Raw genomic sequence first — 21,720 nt, 5'->3', positions numbered from 1 at the left:
TACATAGGATTAGGATATAACCAAGTCTGTGCAGTGATTTCTTAGTAAATGTCTGATAACATAGCAGGTGATTATCAGCTGAAGACTTCTGATTTACACTCTTTAAACAACCATTGTATTTCTTCCCCACTCTCTCCTTCTTTACCAGCCTCCTCAGCTTCGTCTATTATTCCAACCATGATTGCTACTGTGTACTACCATTTTCTGTTGTGGACAAAATTCATCTGCTTATGCAGTGAAAACTACCACATTTTCCCCATCCAGTTTCCTTTATAAACAATATCATGCTAAAGAGACTATTTTCTCAGTTTATAGTAGATATTTGAGTAAGTTTTGTTTAATGAGACATAACAATCATTTTTAATAGGATTCTGACAACACTGTTTTCTAGCAAGTAGAATCAGCCTATGGAGATCTGAAAATGGGTTCTTACAATTAAGCCTGACTCTAAAAAGATTTCTATTTATTGACTACTTTCTATATGGTGTTACTAAATATTAGTAAATTACTTTAAAATCAGACTATTATGTACTATTTCATAGTTTATTGAGCAGACTAAAATAGCTCATTCAGGTCGATACTGTTGTAAAAGCCAGGAAAGTCTCCCAATACAATGCTACTGAACATGCATGGTCCCTCCTCTTCTCTTTCTCTCCAAGAGGGTATATTAACTGTTGGATACAGTTATTGAAACTTTTAACTTGTTTCAACATTCTTTTTTCTAAGGCATGCAATTATCGTTCTCTTTAAAACAGTGAGAATAAAACATCGATACTGTTCCCGTTGGATGATGGGTAATGAAGGGATATATAGAACAACTAAATAGAAAAACAGGACTCAGATTGAGTCTTAGCTAATAGCAATTGGTGTCTTCAAAATGAAATGAAAGGGTGTAAATTAAGATAGAGCCAGCATAGGAGCTGCTTATGCATAAAGACCTGATATTTAAGATTTTAGTTATCTACTGAAGACCTTCCTAAACTCCAACACATGAGCTCAATAGCCCAAGATAGAATTCAATTATTGAAAAGCACAAATACTAGCAGTAATTTAGATGAAAGCATGAAAATATTACAGATACTCTCTTTACTTGTTCTACATTATCTTAGTCTGATGGGGCAATGTGATACACACTGACATTTACAAAAGTGTGATTTGAAGAGGAGGTAAATTTCTAAAAGTTGTGTATTTCAACATGAAAAACAGTATGTTAGTGCTTTGAGCAGTTTGACTCTATCAGAAAGGAACAATATTTTAGTTTAGGCTCAGGTAGGAACAAACGAGAGAAGCAATTTTTGGTCACATTCCTCAATGAGAATTACAGTTTGAAAAGTGTAGCAGGGATGGAATGTACTACAAGAGGATGACAAGCTTTCTGTGATTTTTCTCTCTCCACATCAACATCGTATGCCAAAAAAAAAATCTCTCTATAATCAGATTATAGCCTATCTAAGCTATAATCACATGGACAGACAAGGCTTTTTCAAAGGTTGTATAAAACCACAACACTTGCTCCCACACCTCTCTTCCTCTTTTTGAGATTGTGACATCCAATTGGACTGAGTTCTAGATTCAATACTGTGAACTATATGGTCCTGAAAAGAAAACAAGTTGGCATATTGCTACAAGATCCTGTATCTGATCATTTAAAAAATTGAAATACAATAGTTAAAATATAGTAAAATATCTTATAAAATTACACCAGTGTATCAAAACATGACACTACCAATCTACTTCTTGATATGAGACTGATAATGATAGAAATAGAGGAGGCATTTGTAATACAGAACACTGCAGGCTTAAAACTGCAGGCTTGGGAAAGTTAGTATGATCACTAAACACTACTTGTGGGCATTGGAAGACAAACAGAAACTAAATCCCCCATACATTACCACCTTTCTAAACTCATCAGTTCATCAAATACAAGAGCACATTACTAATGATCTGCTTCTATGTGTGGAGTACCACTGTGAGTCCAGCTAAGCACCAAGAACAGGGTTATTAGAAAAGTAAACAAGGTTTCCACTCCCAGTGAGCTTGTGCTACTTAAAGTATGAAGCAAGGTATGGTAAACATTCTGGCAAAATGGCAAAATCGTAAAGCTCTGGAGGGCACAGATATGTGAGGAGTTTTTCCATAAACTTATTTTGCACATTGAATGTCCTCTTAATTGTTGATTTCATCCTATTTGTGTATATAACTGACTTTCAGGTAGTGGAGAATATTACTAATTGATAACTGAGTTCATTAAAATAACATTTCTTAAGACATAATTAATGTGTGGCATACACTACCTGCATATGTTAGGTACTCCTGGAACTCAGTAATATCTGTACTTCCCAATCACCATTCATCAGAGGGGGAACTGAATCCAAGAAGGTTAAGAACATCTGACAAATGTTATACAGCTCAGCGATTTCTGCTCCTAGAATGTAGTCCCAGCGAAGTCTAGCACTAAAGTGCCTACTATGTGTTTTATTCCTTACAGTCCATGATATAAATGAAGTGTTCCTGATTAGTCATTTGAAGTCAATAAGGTACAGAGAGAATATAGTAATTGCAGCATTCAAACAGAGGGGAAAAAAAAAAAACTGGTTACACAGCATTCTTTGCCACCACTCAATGCTGTCTCTTTAAGGAGCATTCTCTTTTGAATTATTGTTATGTACACCTAGGTAAACAATTGCCTTTTTATGCCAGCTTCTCTGTGTTATCAATTTTCCCAAGAAAATATTTATCTGAAAAAGACGCTTATGAAATAAAAGTCTGAAAAATAAATGTCTCAGCCATCCAGAAATGTTGATTTTGCAGAAGTTTCAGGAATGTTTAGTAGAGGTGTCAGGAAGGCTGAGAGAACTATGTGAACAGGTTCACTCTAAGGAAGGCTTTCTGTGAATAAACTGACACAACCCAGATGGGAAAAGATGAGAAAAGTAATGTCACTAGAAAGAACTGAATGAGGGAATCATGTGAAGATACAAGTTAACTCCAACAGCTTAGGCTTCACGGCTAAACTTTTCCAAGAATCTTACGGACCCCTCAAACCTCAGCAGAGCTGTCATTTTCATCATCACTGACATTCACGCTTTTAAAAGAGGAGGGATGACAGGAGAGACTTCCGGGGAAGCTAGATGGCAGTACATAAGAATAGCTTAAGCAATATTATTTAGATATATATCTTCACCTTGAAAGACACTTATTTTTTTAATTGAAAGTTATTTAGCTTACATTAACTTATCTAGTATTTAGAAAGACTATCAAATCTCAGTAGAGATTTCCTGATCAGCTTATTTTGGCAGGCGCTTCCAAAATAGAGGACATTTGTATTTGTAATCCATAGATCTTGGGGTTGGACTTCCTGATTTTCAACTCTCAGTCATCTGTGTAGCACTCTTAATATCTTAGAATTGGTTCTCAAGAGTCATGACCTTCGTTTTGAATCTTGGGGACAGTTACAAGGGTAATACTCAAATTCACTTATGCATTGGCTGTTGGATCCAATCATTTGCAGACTGTAAATAGCTGTTAGCTGTTGTTAATGATATTGAACTTAGAGTGGGCATCTAGGCAACAAAGAATTGGAAAACTAAGGAACTTAGTGAAGGTCCATGCAAAGGCATTGTTGTTTCGTCCTTTTCAGCTAGCAAAACATCTATAAAGTGTTTAACACATTTTAACTAAAATTTAACACACCTCTGTTCTCTTTTCCCTTCTGAACAAACTTGCCTTATCGAGTAACTTTTATATCAGTAATCTTGATTTCTGTGCTTCTAACTTTAGTTTACACAACTGGGCAACACTCGTTCCACCTTAAAAATAAACATTGCGAAATAGGCTCAAAGCCTGAAGCACCTGTATGTCTCTGGTTTCCAATCATGCAGACATCTCCTTTTGAAATGCTAGAAGGCTAATGGAACTGTTTCCCTAGCAGCCATACCCCGCTATGCCCTCACAACTGTTACCTTAGGGTTTCCCCAGACGAGCCCCTCCTCTTCCACAGGTTGACTAGGCTGCTGGATCTGCTGGCAGCGGATGATGACTTGCCATCTCCTACGTGCATGCGCACCACTGTAGAGGTTGTGAAGGCGCTGCGCACATTTCTCTCCGGTTTGGCTAGGATGATGTACACCTTCGGCACAAACATGCAACCCAGGGCCACTGTGGCACTGAGGCTGACTGAGAAACACATGGTGATGATTTTGTAGTTGCTGCCAAAGTAGATAGGCACAAAGGCCAGCCATATGATGCAGGTTGTGTACATGGTGAAAGCAATATATTTGGCCTCGTTAAAGTTGGCTGGAACATTTCTGGTCTTGAACGCATAGAATGTGCAACTCAAAATCAATAATCCATTGTATCCAAGAGGAGTGACAACCCCTAGGTTGGTGGTGTTACAAATCAAGTAGACTTCTCGGATGCTTGGATAGTCATGCATTATATCCGGAGGCTCCATGATAAAGAGGGCCACAATAATACCCAACTGTATACAGATGAGAATGAAAGCGATCACTAACTGAGCACAGGCGCTCATGAATCTGGGCTTTTTGGTACAGATCTTCTTCTTGCTGCCAGCTAGAATCCTTGCAATACGGTTGGTCTTCGTTACAAGGGCTGAGTAGCTCATGGCTGGAGAGAGACCGATGCCAATTCTCTGAAGGTAGCAGTAAATCTGTTTGGGCTTTGCAATGAGGCAGAAGGTACACAAGTAACCCAGGCAGATGCCAGCAAGGATAATGTAGCAGAGTTCCCTGCTGGAAGACTTGACCACTGGAGTGTCCCGATAAATGATGAAGATTACAGTAACGAAGAGGGTGGCTAGCAGACCGAGGCAGGCAAACACCACAGCTGCAATGGGCTCAGGGTCACCCCATCGAAGATACTGGACTGGGATCAAATCACAACCTGCAGAGACACAGACACATATCAAAATAGAATGAGAGAAATGTATCCAATTTACAAGCAGCTGTTTTTGATCATTTCAGTCTGCCATTTATTTACCTCTCATACAATTTATTCCTTCAAAGATTCATTTAGGATAATAAATATTGTCATGTGTATGCTGTTTGATAGGAGCTGCCCTACATTTTGAAACTAAATGATGACAATCATTTTTTTCCTCGCCATAAAACATTATTTGGGGTCTTTAAAACACTTGCATATAACTGGAGTAAAGCCTATGGAGAAGTTCCGTGTCTTTATTCTTAGCCAGGAACAACTAAGGATCACTACAAATGGAAGTAACAAATGTTACTAAGTCAGAACATGAAATTGAGTAGATTTGGGGAACAGAGGTTACCTGTGAGAAAAGGAGAAATGTAAGGAGACTTCAGTGCAATAGTGTGGTGCACGTTCCTGGACGAGGGTGCACATCAGGTAAGTGGGACATCTTGCAAGTCAGAGAATCATTATTAGGAACTGTGTAGAGAAATGGCATGGGCATATTTGTGTGGATGCTTTTCAAATATGCTTTTGTTGATTATGAAATCAGGCTGTAGACAAAGCTGCAAACTATTTCAGAGCCATCTAAACTGTTTGAAAGGTTCAGGAGTATATGAAAAATCAAGGTGGGAAGGTGACCAACACTGGTAAGGAAGAGGTAAGATGAAAAAGAATCTTTGTTTTAGATGGTAAGTGTATATTAGCCAAAATAGTACCAAATACCTGGGATACAACATACAGACCATAAGAAGTGTAGCAAGCAAAAAGGCCAAGTAAGGAGGCTTCAATTCCACTTAGAAGGGGAAAGGAAATAATCACTGGAGGCAGAGGGGGATTTGCGTGAGAGAGGGAAGGGGAAGGGAAAATGGGGAACAGGATCAGATATTGGGGGGTCAGGAGAGAAGCCTAGAGGGCAAGGAGAATGAATTAAAATAAGCAGCACCTCAGGAGGGTGGGAATGTGTGGAACCTCTAGAAAGTATGAGAGACTTGGGAACTGTGTGACTATCAGGACTCCTTGGGGGTGAACTTAGCCAAAATGCTCAACAAGGGGGGACGGGAACTGGAAAAATTCACCTCCGGTGGATAGACAGGGCCTCAAGTAGAGGGACAGTGTTACTAAACCACAGTCAAAAATTTTGACCCAGAATTGTTCCTTTCTAAAAGAACTGCAGGGACAAAAATAGAGAAAAGAGTGAAGGAAACGCAGTCCAATGACCAGCCCAACTGGGATCTATCTCAGAGAGAGGGGGGCACCAAGGCATGACACTATTATCGATGCAATGAAATGCTCACAGACAGGAGCATGGCATGGCTGTCTATTGAGAGCTCCTCTCAGTAGCTGATTGTGACAGGCAGATACACACCCAACCATTGGACTGAAGCAGAGGACCCCTATGGTTGAATTAGGGAAAGGATTGAAGAAGCTGAAAGGGAGAGTGATACCATAGAAAGATCAGCAGACTCAACTAACCCAGACCCCAGGGAGCTCCCAGAGACAGCCTCCAACCAGGAGCATACACTGGCCAGTGTGAGGCCCATGGCACAACTATAGCAGAGATCTTCCTGGTCAGGCCTCAGTGGAAGAAGATGGGCTTAATCCTTGAGACACTTGAAGCTCCAGGGAAGGAGGAGCACCCTCTCTGAGGCCAGAGGTAGGGCAGGAACTTGATGAGGAACTGTGGGAGAGGAGACCAAGAGCGGCAATGACTGGAATGTAAATAACTAAAAACTAAAAACTAAAAACTAAAAAAAAAAAAAAAAAAAAAGAGTTCTGGCCTTACAGAAAAGGAAAAGAAAAGATTTAAAAAACAATCTTTGTTTTAGAAAGAAGGATGCTACTGAAAACAAAGGAAGTTTTAAAATTATGTTTTATAAAAAACAAACACAAGAACAATTGAAAAATAGAAAGGAATGATTAACTATAACTACCTATCTTGCATCACATATTAGTATTTCAGGTTTTAGTTAGTTAGGCTACTGTAAGATCAGTAGCAGATTTATATGTCTGAGATCATCTGCATACATTGCAAGACTACTTCTACCATAAAACCTAATTTGTTAAATGATGTAACTTAGATTGTCTCACCTGAGGACCCATCCTATATGCAGCCACCAAACCCACTGACTATTGCTGATGCCAAGAAGTGCTTGCTGACTGGAGTGTGATATGGATATCTCCTGTGAGGTTCTGCCAGAGCCTTGCAGATACAGATGTGGATGCTTGCAGCCAACCATCAGACTGAGCAGGGGAACCCCAAAGGAGGAGTTAGGGGAAGGACTGGAGGAGCTGAAGAGGTTTTTAATCCCCATAGGAAGAACAACAATATCAAACAACCAGACCTGCCAGATGTCCCAAGGACTAAACCACCAACCAAAGAGTACACATGAAGGGACTCATGGCTCCAGCTGCATATGTAGCTGAGGATGGCCTTATCTGGTCTCAGTGGGAGGGAAAGCCCTTGGTCCTGTGAAGACTTGATGCTGCAGCGTAGGGTAATGCTAAGGCCGTGAGGCTGGAGTGGGTGGGTGAGTGGGGGATCACCCTCATAGAATCAGAGGGGAGGAGAGTGGGATGGGGATTTTCAGAGAGCAAACAGAGAAGAAGGATAACATTTGAAATGTAAATAAATAAAATAACCAACAAAAAAATTAAAAAATAAAAGAAAGTAAAAAAAAGAAGATGCAACTTGCATATTTTGTGATTATTCTAGAGTAAATATAAGATAACTGTATAAATTATATGCATCTTAAATTTTAAACAAATACAATCTCACCACTAATGCATGGATATGAAAAGAACACCATTAACCCAGGCACTAAGATCAACAATTATGTAAAGGCTTCTGTAGGTTAAAGGACACCACCAATTGGACAAAGCAGCAGCCTACAGAATGGGGAAAGATTTTTCCCAACTCCAAATCCAAGAGAGGACTCATATCCAAAATATATAACAAACTCAAGAAACCAAATAAAAACAAAAACCAAAACCACACAAATAAGCCAATTGAAAAATGAGCCTCAATGGTAGAGAATGCATGTAGCCTCACAGCGACTTGATATGGCAGGGTTGGAGGATTCCTAGGAGACCCTCACCCACTCAGGGGAGAAAGGGAAGAGAGTGGGGAAAGAATTAGGGTTGGTGGTTACTGAGAGCATGGTAGTGAGTGGAATGTAAACTGAATAATTAAGAAAACTAAAGAAAAAAAATGGAGTACGGTTTAAACAGAGAATTCTCAAAAGGGGAAACTAATGGATTAGAAACACTTAAATGTTCAACATGCTTAGCTATGAGGGGTATGCAAGTAAAAATTACTTTTAGATTTCATCTTACACCCATAAGAATGGTTAATATCAGTAATACAAGTGACAATTAATTATGGTGAGGATGTAGAACAAGCAGAATATTCTTCCATTATTTGTGGGAGTTCAAAATTTTACCTCCACTATTTAAGTCATTATGGAAGTTTCTCAGAAAGATGGGAATGATCTACATCAATATTCAGCTATAGCACTCTTGGGCATAGACACAAAAGGTGCTTCCTCTTACCAGAGGAACACTTGTTCAGCCATATACACTGGTGTTCTATTCCTAATAGCCCTAAATTGGAAACAATCTAGATGTCACTCACCAGAAAAATAGATAAATAAAATGTGGTACGTCTATACAACAGCTTACCAGTAGCTATTTTAAAAAAAAAAGTGTCATGAAATTTTCAAACAAATAGAACTAGAGAAACAAAGATCATCTTGAGTGAGGTAACCCAGACTCAGGAAGATAAATATGGTATGTATTAAGTTACTTATGGATATTAATCATTAAATAATTGATGACCAAGCTAAAATTTATGTACCCAGAGAGGATAGGCATAGAGGAAAGACAGAATTGAAGAGCATTTGAGGGTAGTATGGAAACGTAGTGTAATAGAAACTACCTATAATATATGAAGAAAATACTAACTCAACTGGTCATCTCTTTCATCAAATGAAGCTCTTATTCAATTGGATTGTTGGCCTATGGGTTCCCCAAAAATCCCCCCCAAAACTACTCAAGACAAATAGGTTGCTCTTCATAAACTGCCCCTATTGCTAAAGACAATGCTTACACAACTCACTGAACATAGAAAGGGCCAGCTGTGCCTACATAGAATCTTTACCTTGATATTCTAGTGTCTTTGCCATGTAAACTCTGCATACTACTAAAATAGAAATGTAACATCAATCCAAATGCAAAATTTTTGATCTACAATCTGGCATTTTTGCAAAATATCTATGCTAGGGCAATGGTGGCACAAACCTTGTGGGAGTAGCCAACCAATGTCTTATTTGACTTAAGGACCACTTCTTGAGGTTGAACCTATATCTGAAACTGCTTGAACTACCATTAACCAGAGAATAGATACTATAGAAATCAATGATAAAACCAAATACAGTTCTAAAATAACAAGTAACTATAAAACGATTTTAATGATATTCTGCTTTCCTCATAGAACATTATCAGCAAAGCTTCCTCCAGCAGCAGATGGGAATAAATACAGTGGCCCACACACTGACATTATGCAGAACGAGAGACCTTGGGACACACAACTCTAAATGGAATGTCTCCATCAAATCCCTTTCCTCAGAGCTCTGGGAACTCCATAGAAAAGAAGGCAGATTTTCTGTATCCGTTCCTCTGTTGAGGGACATCTGGGTTCTTTCCAGCTTCTGGCTATTATAAATAAGGCTGCTATGAACATAGTCAAGTATGTGTCCTTATTACCAGTTGGAACATCTTTTGGGTATATGCCCAGGAGAGGTGTTGCTGGATCTACTGGTAGTACTATGTCCAGTTTTCTGAAGAACCGCCAGACTGATTTCCAGAGTGGTTGTACAAGCTTGCAATCCCACCAGCAATGGAGGAATGTTCCTCCTTCTCCATATCCTTGCCAGCATCTGCTGTCACCTGAATTTTTGATCCTAGCCATTCTGATTGGTGTGAGGTGGAATCTCAGGGTTGTTTTGATTTGCATTTCCCTGATGATTACAGAAAATGTGGTACATTTACACAATGGAGCACTACTCAGATATTAAAAACAATGAATTTATGAAATTCTTGGGCAAATGGATATATCTGAAGGATATCATCCTGAGTGAGGTAACCCAATCACAAAAGAAGTCACTTGATATGCACTCACTGATAAGTGGATATTAGCCCAGAAACCTAGAATACCCAAGATACAACTTCCAAAACACAAGAAAATCAAGAAGGAAGACCAACTCCTGGATACTTCATTCCACCCTAGAATAGGGAATAAAATATCCATGGAAGGAGTGAGAGACAAATTTTGGAGCTAAGACAAAAGGATGGACCATCCAGAGACTGCTCCACCGGGAGGTCCATCCCATAGTCAGCCACCAAATGCAAACACTATTGCATACACCAGCAAGATTTTGCTGAAAGGATCCTGACATAGCTGTCTCTTGTGATGCTTTGCCAGTGCCTGGCAAATACAGAAGTGGATGCTCACAGTCATATATAGGATGGAACACAGGGCCCCAAATGTAGGAGCTAGAGAAAGTACCCAAGAGCTGAAGAGGTCTGCAACTCTACAGGTAGAACAACAATATGAACTAATCAGTATCCCCAGAACTCGTCTTTCTAGCTGCATACGTAGCATAAGATGGCCTAATCGGCCATCATTGGGAAGAGAGGCCCCTTGGCCTTGCAAACTTTATATGCCCCAGTACAGGGGAATGCCAGGACCAAGAAGTGGGAGTGAGTGGATAGTGGAGCAGGGCAGGGGAAGGGTATAGGGGACTTTTGGGATAGCATTGAAATGTAAATGAAGAAAATATCCAAAAAAATTTTTTTTAAAAAAAAAGAATAGAAAAGGAGGAAGAAAGAATGCCACAGGGGATGAAGACCAGCAGTAAAACAAGGCCCTTCTAAACAACTGAGTAGAGCTCATATAAACACAGAGACTGAAACAGCAATCATGGGAACTACATAGGTCTGCACCTGTCCCTCTGCAAATGTACTGCAGTGTTTTGTTTTGTTTTGTTTTAGTACTTTTATGTGACTCCTGAATGCATAAATCCGTGGATCTTTGATTCTTTTGCCTAATTTTTGTTTTGTTTTTTTTTGTTTTTTTGTTTGCTTGTTTTTGTTTTTGTTTGTGATTTTTTTTTTTTGAGACAGGGTTTCCCTGTACATCCTGGTCTGTCCTGGAACTCACTCTGTAGTCACCTATATTCACCTGCCTCTGCCCCCCAAGTGCTGGTATTAAAGGCATGTGCCACCACTGCCTGGCCTTTTGCTTAACCTTGCAGCCCTTTCGTTTTCCTGTTGTCTTGTCTACTCTGAAATGATGGTGGTTTTTGTTTTATCTGATTATATTTAATGTTATAAAAATATTCAAAAGTATTAAAATATTTTAATTTAAAAAATCTGTGAGTAGGGTTAAATGATGGAGCAGAATTTGACAGAACCACCAAAGACTGGCCTAGTTTGAGACCCAGGGCATGAGAAGATCCCACCCCTGATGCTATTAATGATATTCGTCTATATTTGCAGTCAGGAGCCTAGCATAAATGTCATAAGAGAGGCCTCACCCAGAAATTGATGGAAACTGATGCAGAGAACCCCAGCCAAACATTAAGTGGAGCTTTGGGAAGCCTGTAGAAGAGAGGGAAGAAAGATGGAAGGAGCCACGGAAGCCAAGTACACCACAAGGAAATCTACATAATCAATTAACCTGGGCCCACAGGGGCGCATAGAGACTGAATTGGCAACCAGAGTGCATGCATAGGATCAAGCTGGCCCTCCAAAAGTTATGTATCAGTTGTGCAGCTGGATCTTCATGTGGGACTCCTAAAGTGGGAGTAACGGCTTTCTCTGAGTATATTGCCTGCCTTTGGATTACTTTCCCCTAATTAGGCTGCCTTATCTAGTCTCAATAGAAAAAAATGCACCTAGTCTTACTGCAACTTGATATGCAAAGGCTGGTTGACATTCATGGGAGGCCTCCCCTCTTCTGATGATAAGTAAGGAGGGATGGATGCTGAGGAGTGGGGATGAGGTAGGAGGAAGAGATTGAGAGGAGAGGAGGGAGGTGAAATTTTGATTGATATGTAAGTAAATAACTTAATAAAAAAATCTCCCTGCAAAAAAATTGTGAGTAGTCCAAAGTAAATGTAAGTTTTTATTTACATCTTCAGTTACAAACAAATACATATCTCACTGTGGATGCATAAATTTGTGTTCATGTTTTTAGTCACCTATATTCACATACAATACTTATGTATTAAAATAAAGATGGCTGAGGCTACAGATAAGTTGAATACTTACCTAGACTCCATAAAATCACAAATTTGATTTCTAGACTGTATGAACTATGGACAGTGGGGCATGCTTGTAATCCTACCAGTGAAGAAGACAAGATCATCATTAACTACATAGCCAGTTTGAGGTATTTCCTGAGAGACAAAATCCTATTCCAATAAAAAAAATGTTTATTTGCTTAATTAATAGGAGTTTTAAAAAATGGTACTTTTGATACTTTAGTGTGCATAGAGGTGTTGTTTATAAATTTTCCCTTACAGAAAATATTTACCAAAAGAAGGAATTAATCACCGTTATCTTTATTCTTAAGGAACAATGCATCTATGGCTGTGATTTAACAATGAACTTTATTGTCAAAAGTAGTTAATAATATAGAGGCTGTTTCCACTGTTAGGTAATGCATTTTTTTAGTGTCCACATATTATTACTAACATAGGGAAAATTCTACGTGATATATGAAGCAGGATTCTTTCACAACATCAAGAAGTAAAACAAAAGTTTGAATGTTTAACTTAAGAACTTTCTTTTTTTTTTTTTCCATTTTTTATTAGGTATTTAGCTCATTTAGATGGCTCAGCCGTTAAAGGCTAGGCTCACAACCAAGAACTTTCTTTTAATACAGGTTTCTGCTATTTTGTTCTTAATTTCATTTTATCTCAATGTAATGAACACCCCAATTTCTCAGTGCTTTGCATAGGATAGCCTTAATCATCATTTTTTTAATGTAAGGTAGATTCTTGAATTTTTCATGTACAATCCATTACCCTTATGTTTGTAACTAATAGCAACTCATTAACTTTTGTGTTGATAAACTATGCATAAGATATGGCTCTCATAAGATGTCATTATTTGGTCTTTATCTGAATTTATACATTCATATGAATGTTGTTTCATTTAATATGAACCACTTAGAAGACCTTGTATGTCGTTAAATGGTAATAGCATTGCACAAAGCACTTTTGTAACTGTTCTTCATGAATGGATTAGAGTAATTATAAGGTAATGATCAACAAATCTTGCAGTGGAATGACATCTTGAGCTTTCAGTCACAGACATTGTGCCACAATTCTTTAAGGAGTGTAATAATATACAATTCAACAATGTAAACTTTGGGGATTGTGAGGCAGTATGTTGTGGTAGGGAAGCAAATATTTTCTTTTAAAAATATTACCGAGGATTGGTGGGAGCAATCTTGGTTCCAGGACTCTGGCGAAAGTAGTCTGCACAGGTGAGAGTGTGCACTATAGAAGCTAACAGCTTCTGGGACAGGCTGGAGCCACAGAGCTTCTGAGGCAGCACCCTTTTCAGGCTCCAGACATCCAGCCACCTCCGGGCCTGAGGACAGGTGTCTGCCTGGCCAGGGAGAGCATTGCCTCAGGATTAGCGGGAGCCATCTTAGTTCCGGGACTCCGCCGAAAGTAGTCTGCACAGGTGAGAGTGTGCACTACAGAAGCTAACAGCTTCTATGACAGGCCAAAGCAACACAACCTTTGGGAAAGGTCCTGTTTTGGGCCTTCATCTTCGGCCAGGAGGGAAGTCCAAACTCCAGATATCTGTGCACCTTCCCTGTAAGAGGAGAGGTTGCCTGCAAAGAGTGCTCTGACCACTGAAACTCAGAGGAGAGATATAGTCTCCCAGGTCAGCTGATAGAGGTTAACAGAAACACCAGAGGAACAATCTCTAAACAGAGACAACTATAACAACTAACTCCAGAGATTACCAGATGGGGAAAGGTAAACTTAAGAATCTTACTAACAGAAACTAAGACCACTCACCATCATCAGAACCCAGCACTCCCACTTCGCCCAGTCCAGGGCACCCCAACACACCAGAAAAGCTAGAACCGGACTTAAAAGCATATCTCATGATGATGGTAGAGGACATCAGAAAGGACTTTAATAACTCACTTAAAGAAATACAGGAGAACACTGCTAAACAGGTAGAAGACATTAAAGAGGAAGCACAAAAATCCCTTAAAGAATTGCAGAAAAACACAACCAAACAGGTGATGGAATTGAATAAAACCATCCAAGACCTTAAAAGTAGACTCAATAAAGAAAAACCAAAGTGAGGCAACGCTGGAGATAGAAAACCTAGGAAAGAAATCTGGAACCATAGATGCGAGCATCAACAACAGAATACAAGAGATGGAGGAGAGAATCTCAAGTGCAGAAGATTCCATAGAGAACATCGGCACAACAATCAAAGAAAATGGAAAATGCAAAAAGATCCTAACTCAAAACATCCAGAAAATCCAGGACACAATGAGAAGACCAAACCTAGGAAAAATAGGAGTAGATGAGGATGAAGATTTTCAACTCAAAGGACCGGGAAATATCTCAACAAATTTATAGAAGAAAACTTCCCAAACCTAAAGAAAGAGATGCCCATGAACATACAAGAAGCCTACAGAACTCCAAATACACTGGATGAGAAAAAAAATTCCTCCTGACACATAATAATCAGAACAACAAATGCACTAAATAAAGATAGAGTACTAAAAGCAGTAAGGGATAAAAGGTCAAGTAACATATAAAAGCAAGCCTATCAGAACTACACCAGACTTTTCACCAGAGACTATGAAAACCAGAAGAGCCTATACAGATGTAATACAGACATTAAGAGAACACAAATGCCAGCCCAGGCTTCTATACCCAGCCAAACTCTCAATTACCGTAGATGGAGAAACCAAAGTATTCCACAACAAAACCAAGTTCACCCATTATCTCTCCACGAATCCATCCCTTCAAAGGATAATAACAGAAAAAAAAAAAAACAACAACAACAAAAAAAACAATTCAAGGACTGAAAACAAGTCCTAGAAAAAGGAAGAAGGTAATCCCTCAACAAACCTAAAAGAAGACAGCCACAAGAAGAGAATGCCAACTTTAGCAACAAAAATAATAGGAGGCAACAATTACTTTTCCTTAATATCTCTTAATATCAATGGACTCAACTCCCCAATAAAAAGACATAGACTAACAGACTGGCTACACAACAGGACCCAACATTCTGCTGCTTACTGGAAACTCATCTCAGAGAAAAAGATAGACACTACCTCAAAATAAAAGGCTGGAAACCAATTTTCCAAGCAAATGCTCCGAAGAAACAAGCTGGAGTAGCCATTCTAATATCTAATAAAATCGACTTCCAACCCAAAGTCATCAAAAAAGATAAGGAGGGGCACTTCATACTCATCAAAGGTAAAATCCTCCAAGAGGAACTATCAATTCTGAATATCTATGCTCTAAATACAAGGGCAGCCACATTAATTAAAGAAACTTTAGTAAAGCTCAAAGCATACATTGTACCTCACACAATAATATTGGGAGACTTCAACACACCACTTGCACCAATGGACAGATCATGGAGACAGAAACTCAACAGGGACGCATTTAAACTAACAGACATTATAAAACAAATGAATCTAACAGATATCTATAGAACATTTTATCCTAAAACAAAAGGATATACCTGCTTCTGAGCACCTCATGGGACCTTCTCCAAAACTGACCATATAATTGGTCACAAAACAGGACTCAACAGATACAAAAATATTGATATTTTCCCATGCATCCTATCAGATCACCATGGACTAAGGCTGATTTTCAAAAACAATATAAATAACGGAAAGCCAACATTCACTTGGAAACTGAACAAAACTTTTCTCAATGATAACTTGGTCAAGGAAGGAATAAAGAAAGAAATTAAGGACTTTTTGGAGTTTAATGAAAATGAAGCCATAACATACCCAAACTTATGGGACACAATGAAAGCATTCTTAGGAGGAAAACTCATAGCTCTGAGTGCCTCCAAAAAGAAACTAGAGAGAGCACACATTAGCAGCTTGACAACACACCTAAAAGGTCTAGAAGAAAAGGAAGCAAATTCACCCAAGAGGAGTAGAAGGCAGGAAATAATCAAACTCAGGGGTGAAATCAACCAAGTGGAAACAAGAAGAACTATTCAAAGAATCAACCAATCAAGGAGCTAGTTCTTTGAAAAAATCAACAAGATAAACACTTAGCCAGACTCACTAGAGGGCACAAGGAAAGCATCCTAATTAACAAAATCAGAAATGAAAAGGGAAACATAACAACAGATCCTGAAGAAATCCAAAACATCATCAGATCCTTCTACAAAAGGTTATACTCAACAAAACTGGAAAACCTGGATGAAATGGACAAGTTTCTAGACAGATACCAGGTACCAAAGTTAAATCAAGATCAGGTTAATGATCTAAACAGTCCTATATCCCCTAAAGAAATAGAAGCAGTCATTAATAGTCTCCCAACAAAAAAAAAAAAAAAAAAAAAAAAAAAGCCCAGGACCAGATGGGTTTAGTGCAGAGTTCTATCAGACCTTCAAAGAAGACCTAATTCCAATTCTTCACAAACTATTCCACAAAATAGAAACGGAAGGTACTCTACCAAACTCATTCCATGAAGCCACAATTACTCTGATACCTAAACCACAAAAAGACCCAACAAAGATAGAGAACTTCAGACCAATTTCTCTTATGAATATCGATGCAAAAATCCTCAATAAAGTTCTTGCTAACCGAATCCAAGAACACATCAAAACAATCATCCATCCTGACCAAATAGGTTTCATCCCAGGGATGCAGGGATGGTTCAATATTCAGAAATCCATCAAAGTAATCCAGTACATAAACAAACTCAAAAACCAAAACCAGATGATCATCTCCTTAGATGCAGAGAAAGCATTTGACAAAATCCAACACCCATTCATGATAAAAGTCTTGGAAAGATCAGGAGTTCAAGGCCCATACCTAAACATGATAAAAGCAATCTACAGCAAACCAGTAGCCAACATCAAAGTAAATGGTAAGAAGCTGAAAGCAATCCCACTAAAATCAGTGACTAGACGAGGCTGTCCACTCTCTCCCTACCTATTCAACATTGTACTTGAAGTCCTAGCCAGAGCAATTAGACAACAAAAGGAGATCAAGGGGATACAAATTGGAAAGCAAGAAGTCAAAATATCACTTTTTGCTGATGATATGATAGTATATATATATATAAGTGACCCTAAAAATTCCACCAGAGAACTCCTAAACCTTACAAACAGCTTCAGTGAAGTAGCTGGATATAAAATTAACTCAAACAAGTCAATGTATACAAATTATAAACAGGCTGTATACAAATTATAAACGGGCTGAGAAAGAAATTAGTGAAACAAAACCCTTCTCAATAGTCACAAATAATATAAAATACCTTGGTGTGACTCTGACTAAGGAAGTGAAAGATCTGTATGATAAGAACTTCAAGTCTCTGAAGAAAAAATTCAAAGAAAATCTCAGAAGATGGAAAGATCTCCCATGCTCATTGATTGGCAGGATCAATATAGTAAAAATGGCTATCTTGCCAAAAGCAATCTATGGATTCAATGTAATCCCCATCAAAATTCCAACTCAATTCTTTAACGAATTAGAAAGGGCAATTGGCAGATTCATCTGGAATAACAAAAAACCTAGGATAGCAAAAACTCCTCTCAAGGATAAAAGAACCTCTGGTGGAATCACCATGCCAGACCTAAAGCTGTACTACAGAGCAATTTTGATAAAATCTACATAGTACTGGTATAGCAACAGACAAGTAGACCAGTGGAACAGAATTGGAAACCCAGAGATGAACCCACACAACTATGGTCACTTGATCTTTGACAAGGGAGCTAAAACCATCCAGGGGAAAAAAGACAGCATTTTCAACAAATGGTGCTGGCACAACTGGTGGTTATCATGTAGAATAATGCAAATTGATCCATTCCTATCTCCTTATACTAAGGTCAAATCTAAGTGGATTAAGGAACTCCACATAAAACCAGAGACACTGAAACTTATAGAGGAGAAAGTAGGGAAAAGCCTCGAAGATATGGGTACAAGGGAAAATTCCTGAATAGAACAGTAATGGCTTGTGCTGTAAGATCTAGAATCGATAAATGGGACCTCATAAAGTTGCAAAGCTTCTGCAAGGCAAAAGACACTGTCAATAAGACAAAAAGACCACCACCAGATTGGGAATGGATCTTTACCTATCCTAAATCAGATAGGGGACTAATATCTAATATATATAAAGAACCCAAGAAGGTGGACTCCAGAAAAATCAAATAACCCCATTAAAAAATGGGGCTCAGAGCTGAACAAAGAATTCTCACCTGAGGAATACCGAATGGCAGAGAAGCACCTGAAAAAATGTTCAACATCCTTAATCATCAGGGAAATGCAAATCAAAAAAAAACCTGAGATTCCATCTCACACCAGTCAGATTGGCTAAGATCAAAAGTTCAGGTGACAGCAGATGCTGGTGAGGATGTGAAGAAAGAGGAACACTCCTCCATTGTTGGTGGGATTGCAAGCTTGTACAACCACTCTGGAAATCAGTCTGGCAGTTCCTCAGAAAATAGGACATAGTACTACTGGAGGATCCAGCAATACCTCTTCTGGGCATATATCCAGAAGATATGCCAACCGGTAAGAAGGAACATGCTCCACTATGTTCATAATAGCCAGAAGCTGGAAAGAACCCAGATGCCCCTCAACAGAGGAATGGATACAGAAAATGTGGTACATTTACACAATGGAGTACTACTCAGCTATTAAAAAGAATGAATTTATGAAGTTCCTAGGCAAATGGATGGACCTGGAGGGCATCATCCTGAGTGAGGTAACCACAAAGGAACTCACACAATATGTACTCACTGATAAGTGAATATTAGCCCAGAAACTTAGGATACCCACGATATAAGATACAATTTGCTAAGCGCATGAAACTCAAGAAGAACGAAGACCAAAGTGTGGACACTTTGCCCCTTCATAGAATTGGGAACAAAACACCCATGGAAGGAGTTACAGAGACAAAGTTTGGAGCTGTGACGAAAGGATGGACCATCTAGAGACTGCCATATCCAGGGATCCATCCCATAATCAGCTTCCAAAAGCTGACACCATTGCATACACTAGCAAGATTTTGCTGAAAGGACCCAGATATTGCTGTCTCTTGTGAGACTGTGCTTTGGCCTAGCAAATACAGAAGTGGATGCTCACAGTCAGCTATTGGATGGATCACAGGGCCCCCAATGGAGGAGCTAGAGAAAGTACCCAAGGAGCTAAAGAGATCTGCAACCCTGTAGGTGGAACAACATTATGAACTAACCAGTACCCTGGAGCTCTTGACTCTAGTTGCATATTTATCAAAAGATGGCCTAGTCGGCCATCACTGGAAAGAGAGGCCCATTGGACTTGCGAACTTTATATTCCCCAGTACAGGGGAATGCCAGGGCCAAAAAGTGGGAGTGGGTGGGTAGGGGAGTGGGGGGGAGGGTATGGGGGACTTTTGGAATAGCATTGGAAATGTAAATGAGGAAAATATCTAATAAAAATATTTAAAAAATATTACCTTATAACTATTCAGCATAATTATGGACTTTTAATTTTTTTGCTGTTTCTCCCCATTCTTTTCCTCCCTATCCTTCCCTCATATCTTCTTACCCTGAGATTTTCCTACCCCGATATTTTCTTTTCACCTTTACTCTCTCTGACTTCCTCTTTCTTAGCACCTCTTTTTTCCCCTCTCATAGTCTCCTCTCTAATCTCTATACTTTTCATAGCTCTCATATTATTTCTTATGGTTTTATGGATAGTAATATAATTCCATTATTTCCTCTTTTCTTTTTTCCCTTCAAACCCTGTTTTATACCCATCCTTGCTTTCTTTCAAATCCATGCTTTCTTTTTCACTAATTGTTTTACACACACACACACACATTTCTAGGTACATAAATACTTTCCCAGTGTGTATAATGCTACTTAAATCGATGCTTTCATGGCTGATCATTTGATATTAGCTAATCAATTGGTGTGCTCTTTCCTGGAAAGACCATTTTTCTTGCTCCCAGGAATCCTTAGTTGCCTGATTTGTTTGTGTAGAGTTGAAGCCTTGTAGGTTTTCAGCTCTCCACTTTAGGACATGTATTGCTATCCTTAATTACATACACATAAACACTAAAGGCTTTTTATATACGTATAATATATAAGGTCTGCATATGAGAGAGAATAGACAGTTTTTGTCTTTCAGAACGTAGGTCACCTTGCTTAATATACTCATTTTCAGTTGTATCAATTCTCCTGAAGTTTTTATTTTGTGAAGGGTTGAATAAAATTTCATTTTGTACATATGACACATTTTTATTATTCATTCATCTGTCGATAGACATGTAGTTTGATTTCATTTTTTTCTTTCAGTTGTGAGTAGAATAGCAACAGGGATGAGTAAATGCCTCTACAGTATGATAGGGAGACATTTTGGATATGCCCAGGAGTGGTATACAAATATTATTTTGAATAAGCAACTAGCATAGCTCTGTACAACTACTTTTTAGTCCTTGATCAACAATTCTATGATGGAGTTTTCAAGGTGACTAGTCACAAACTGAATGGCTGGCTCTTATGCTGAAACCAAGATATGAACACCATGTCATTGTTTAAGGTGAAGTAGCATAAAGATTATGTTGAGAAGGGAGGAAGTGAGATGGTGGTGGAAATGAGAGAACAGATATGATTAAAATAGTGCTAGGGCTACTAAAAGAGGGCATTTAGAGATGATAAGAGCAAAACTCACAGTCATTATTTTGATATAATGTACTATGAGGACATTTTGTAACTAATATTGAGGGAAATTATAAAGTTATGAGACGATATAATTGATAGCAATTCTATTAAATAAGATAAGATCTGTTAAAATTACCAAAACATATTTTAGTGATGCTGTGTATCTCCAGTGTGGATGTGTTGTGTTTTTATATATCTGTGGCCAAGTGAACATATGAAAATGGACTCCAAGCTATAGCTAATTTAAAATGATCTGTTTAGCCTGGCATGGTGTCGCACGACTTTAATGCCAGCACTCACTTGGGAGGCAGAGGCAAGTGGATTTCTGAGTTCGAGGCCAGCCTGGTCTACAGAGTGAGTTCCAGGACAACCAGGGTTACACAGAGAAACCCTGTCTCAAAAGACAAAAACAAAAACAAAAACTAAAACAAACAAAAAAACAAAAACAAAAAACCCAAACCAAATGAAACAACAACAACAACAACAAAAACCCAAAACAAAATAAAATAATCTGTTTCCAGTTCAGAAGAAAATCATATGAGTAAATTGATGAAAAAAATTCCTAGACATGGAAAAAGGCAGAGCCTTGAACTAAGGAAAGGTGGGTGAAGTAGGATATGTGGGGAATGGTCTATGATTGGACAGGAATAAAGTGTTTCTGATGTCAAAGAAAAATGGTTTATTATATGGCCAATTCTAGCCTCTTATAGCAACAACACCCCAGTTTCATTTTTAGTTTTCACCTCCCCCTCCCAACTTACTTCAGTTTCAAGTTTCAGGTTTGGATGTATATCTTCTAGCAGTATGTCATAATTTTTACCCTCCTCTATC

General features: G+C 38.6%; 1 protein-coding gene across 4 annotated transcripts in view; it reads right to left on the bottom strand.

Moving 5' to 3' along the window:
- Grm5 (glutamate receptor, metabotropic 5) overlaps positions 1–21,720 on the bottom strand; it is a 551,083-nt gene that overhangs the window by 55,971 nt on the left and 473,392 nt on the right. For all 4 annotated transcript variants that reach the window (XM_011241643.3, NM_001143834.1, NM_001081414.2 and 1 more), the window contains one exon: positions 3,963–4,902. In XM_011241643.3, coding sequence (XP_011239945.1) covers positions 3,963–4,902 — 940 coding nt within the window. The remainder of the gene's footprint in view (positions 1–3,962; positions 4,903–21,720) is intronic.

The sequence above is a fragment of the Mus musculus genome, chromosome 7 (assembly GCF_000001635.26).
Source record: "Mus musculus strain C57BL/6J chromosome 7, GRCm38.p6 C57BL/6J".
Lineage (NCBI taxonomy): Eukaryota > Metazoa > Chordata > Mammalia > Rodentia > Muridae > Mus > Mus musculus.
This window is presented reverse-complemented; position numbering and strand designations above follow the sequence as displayed.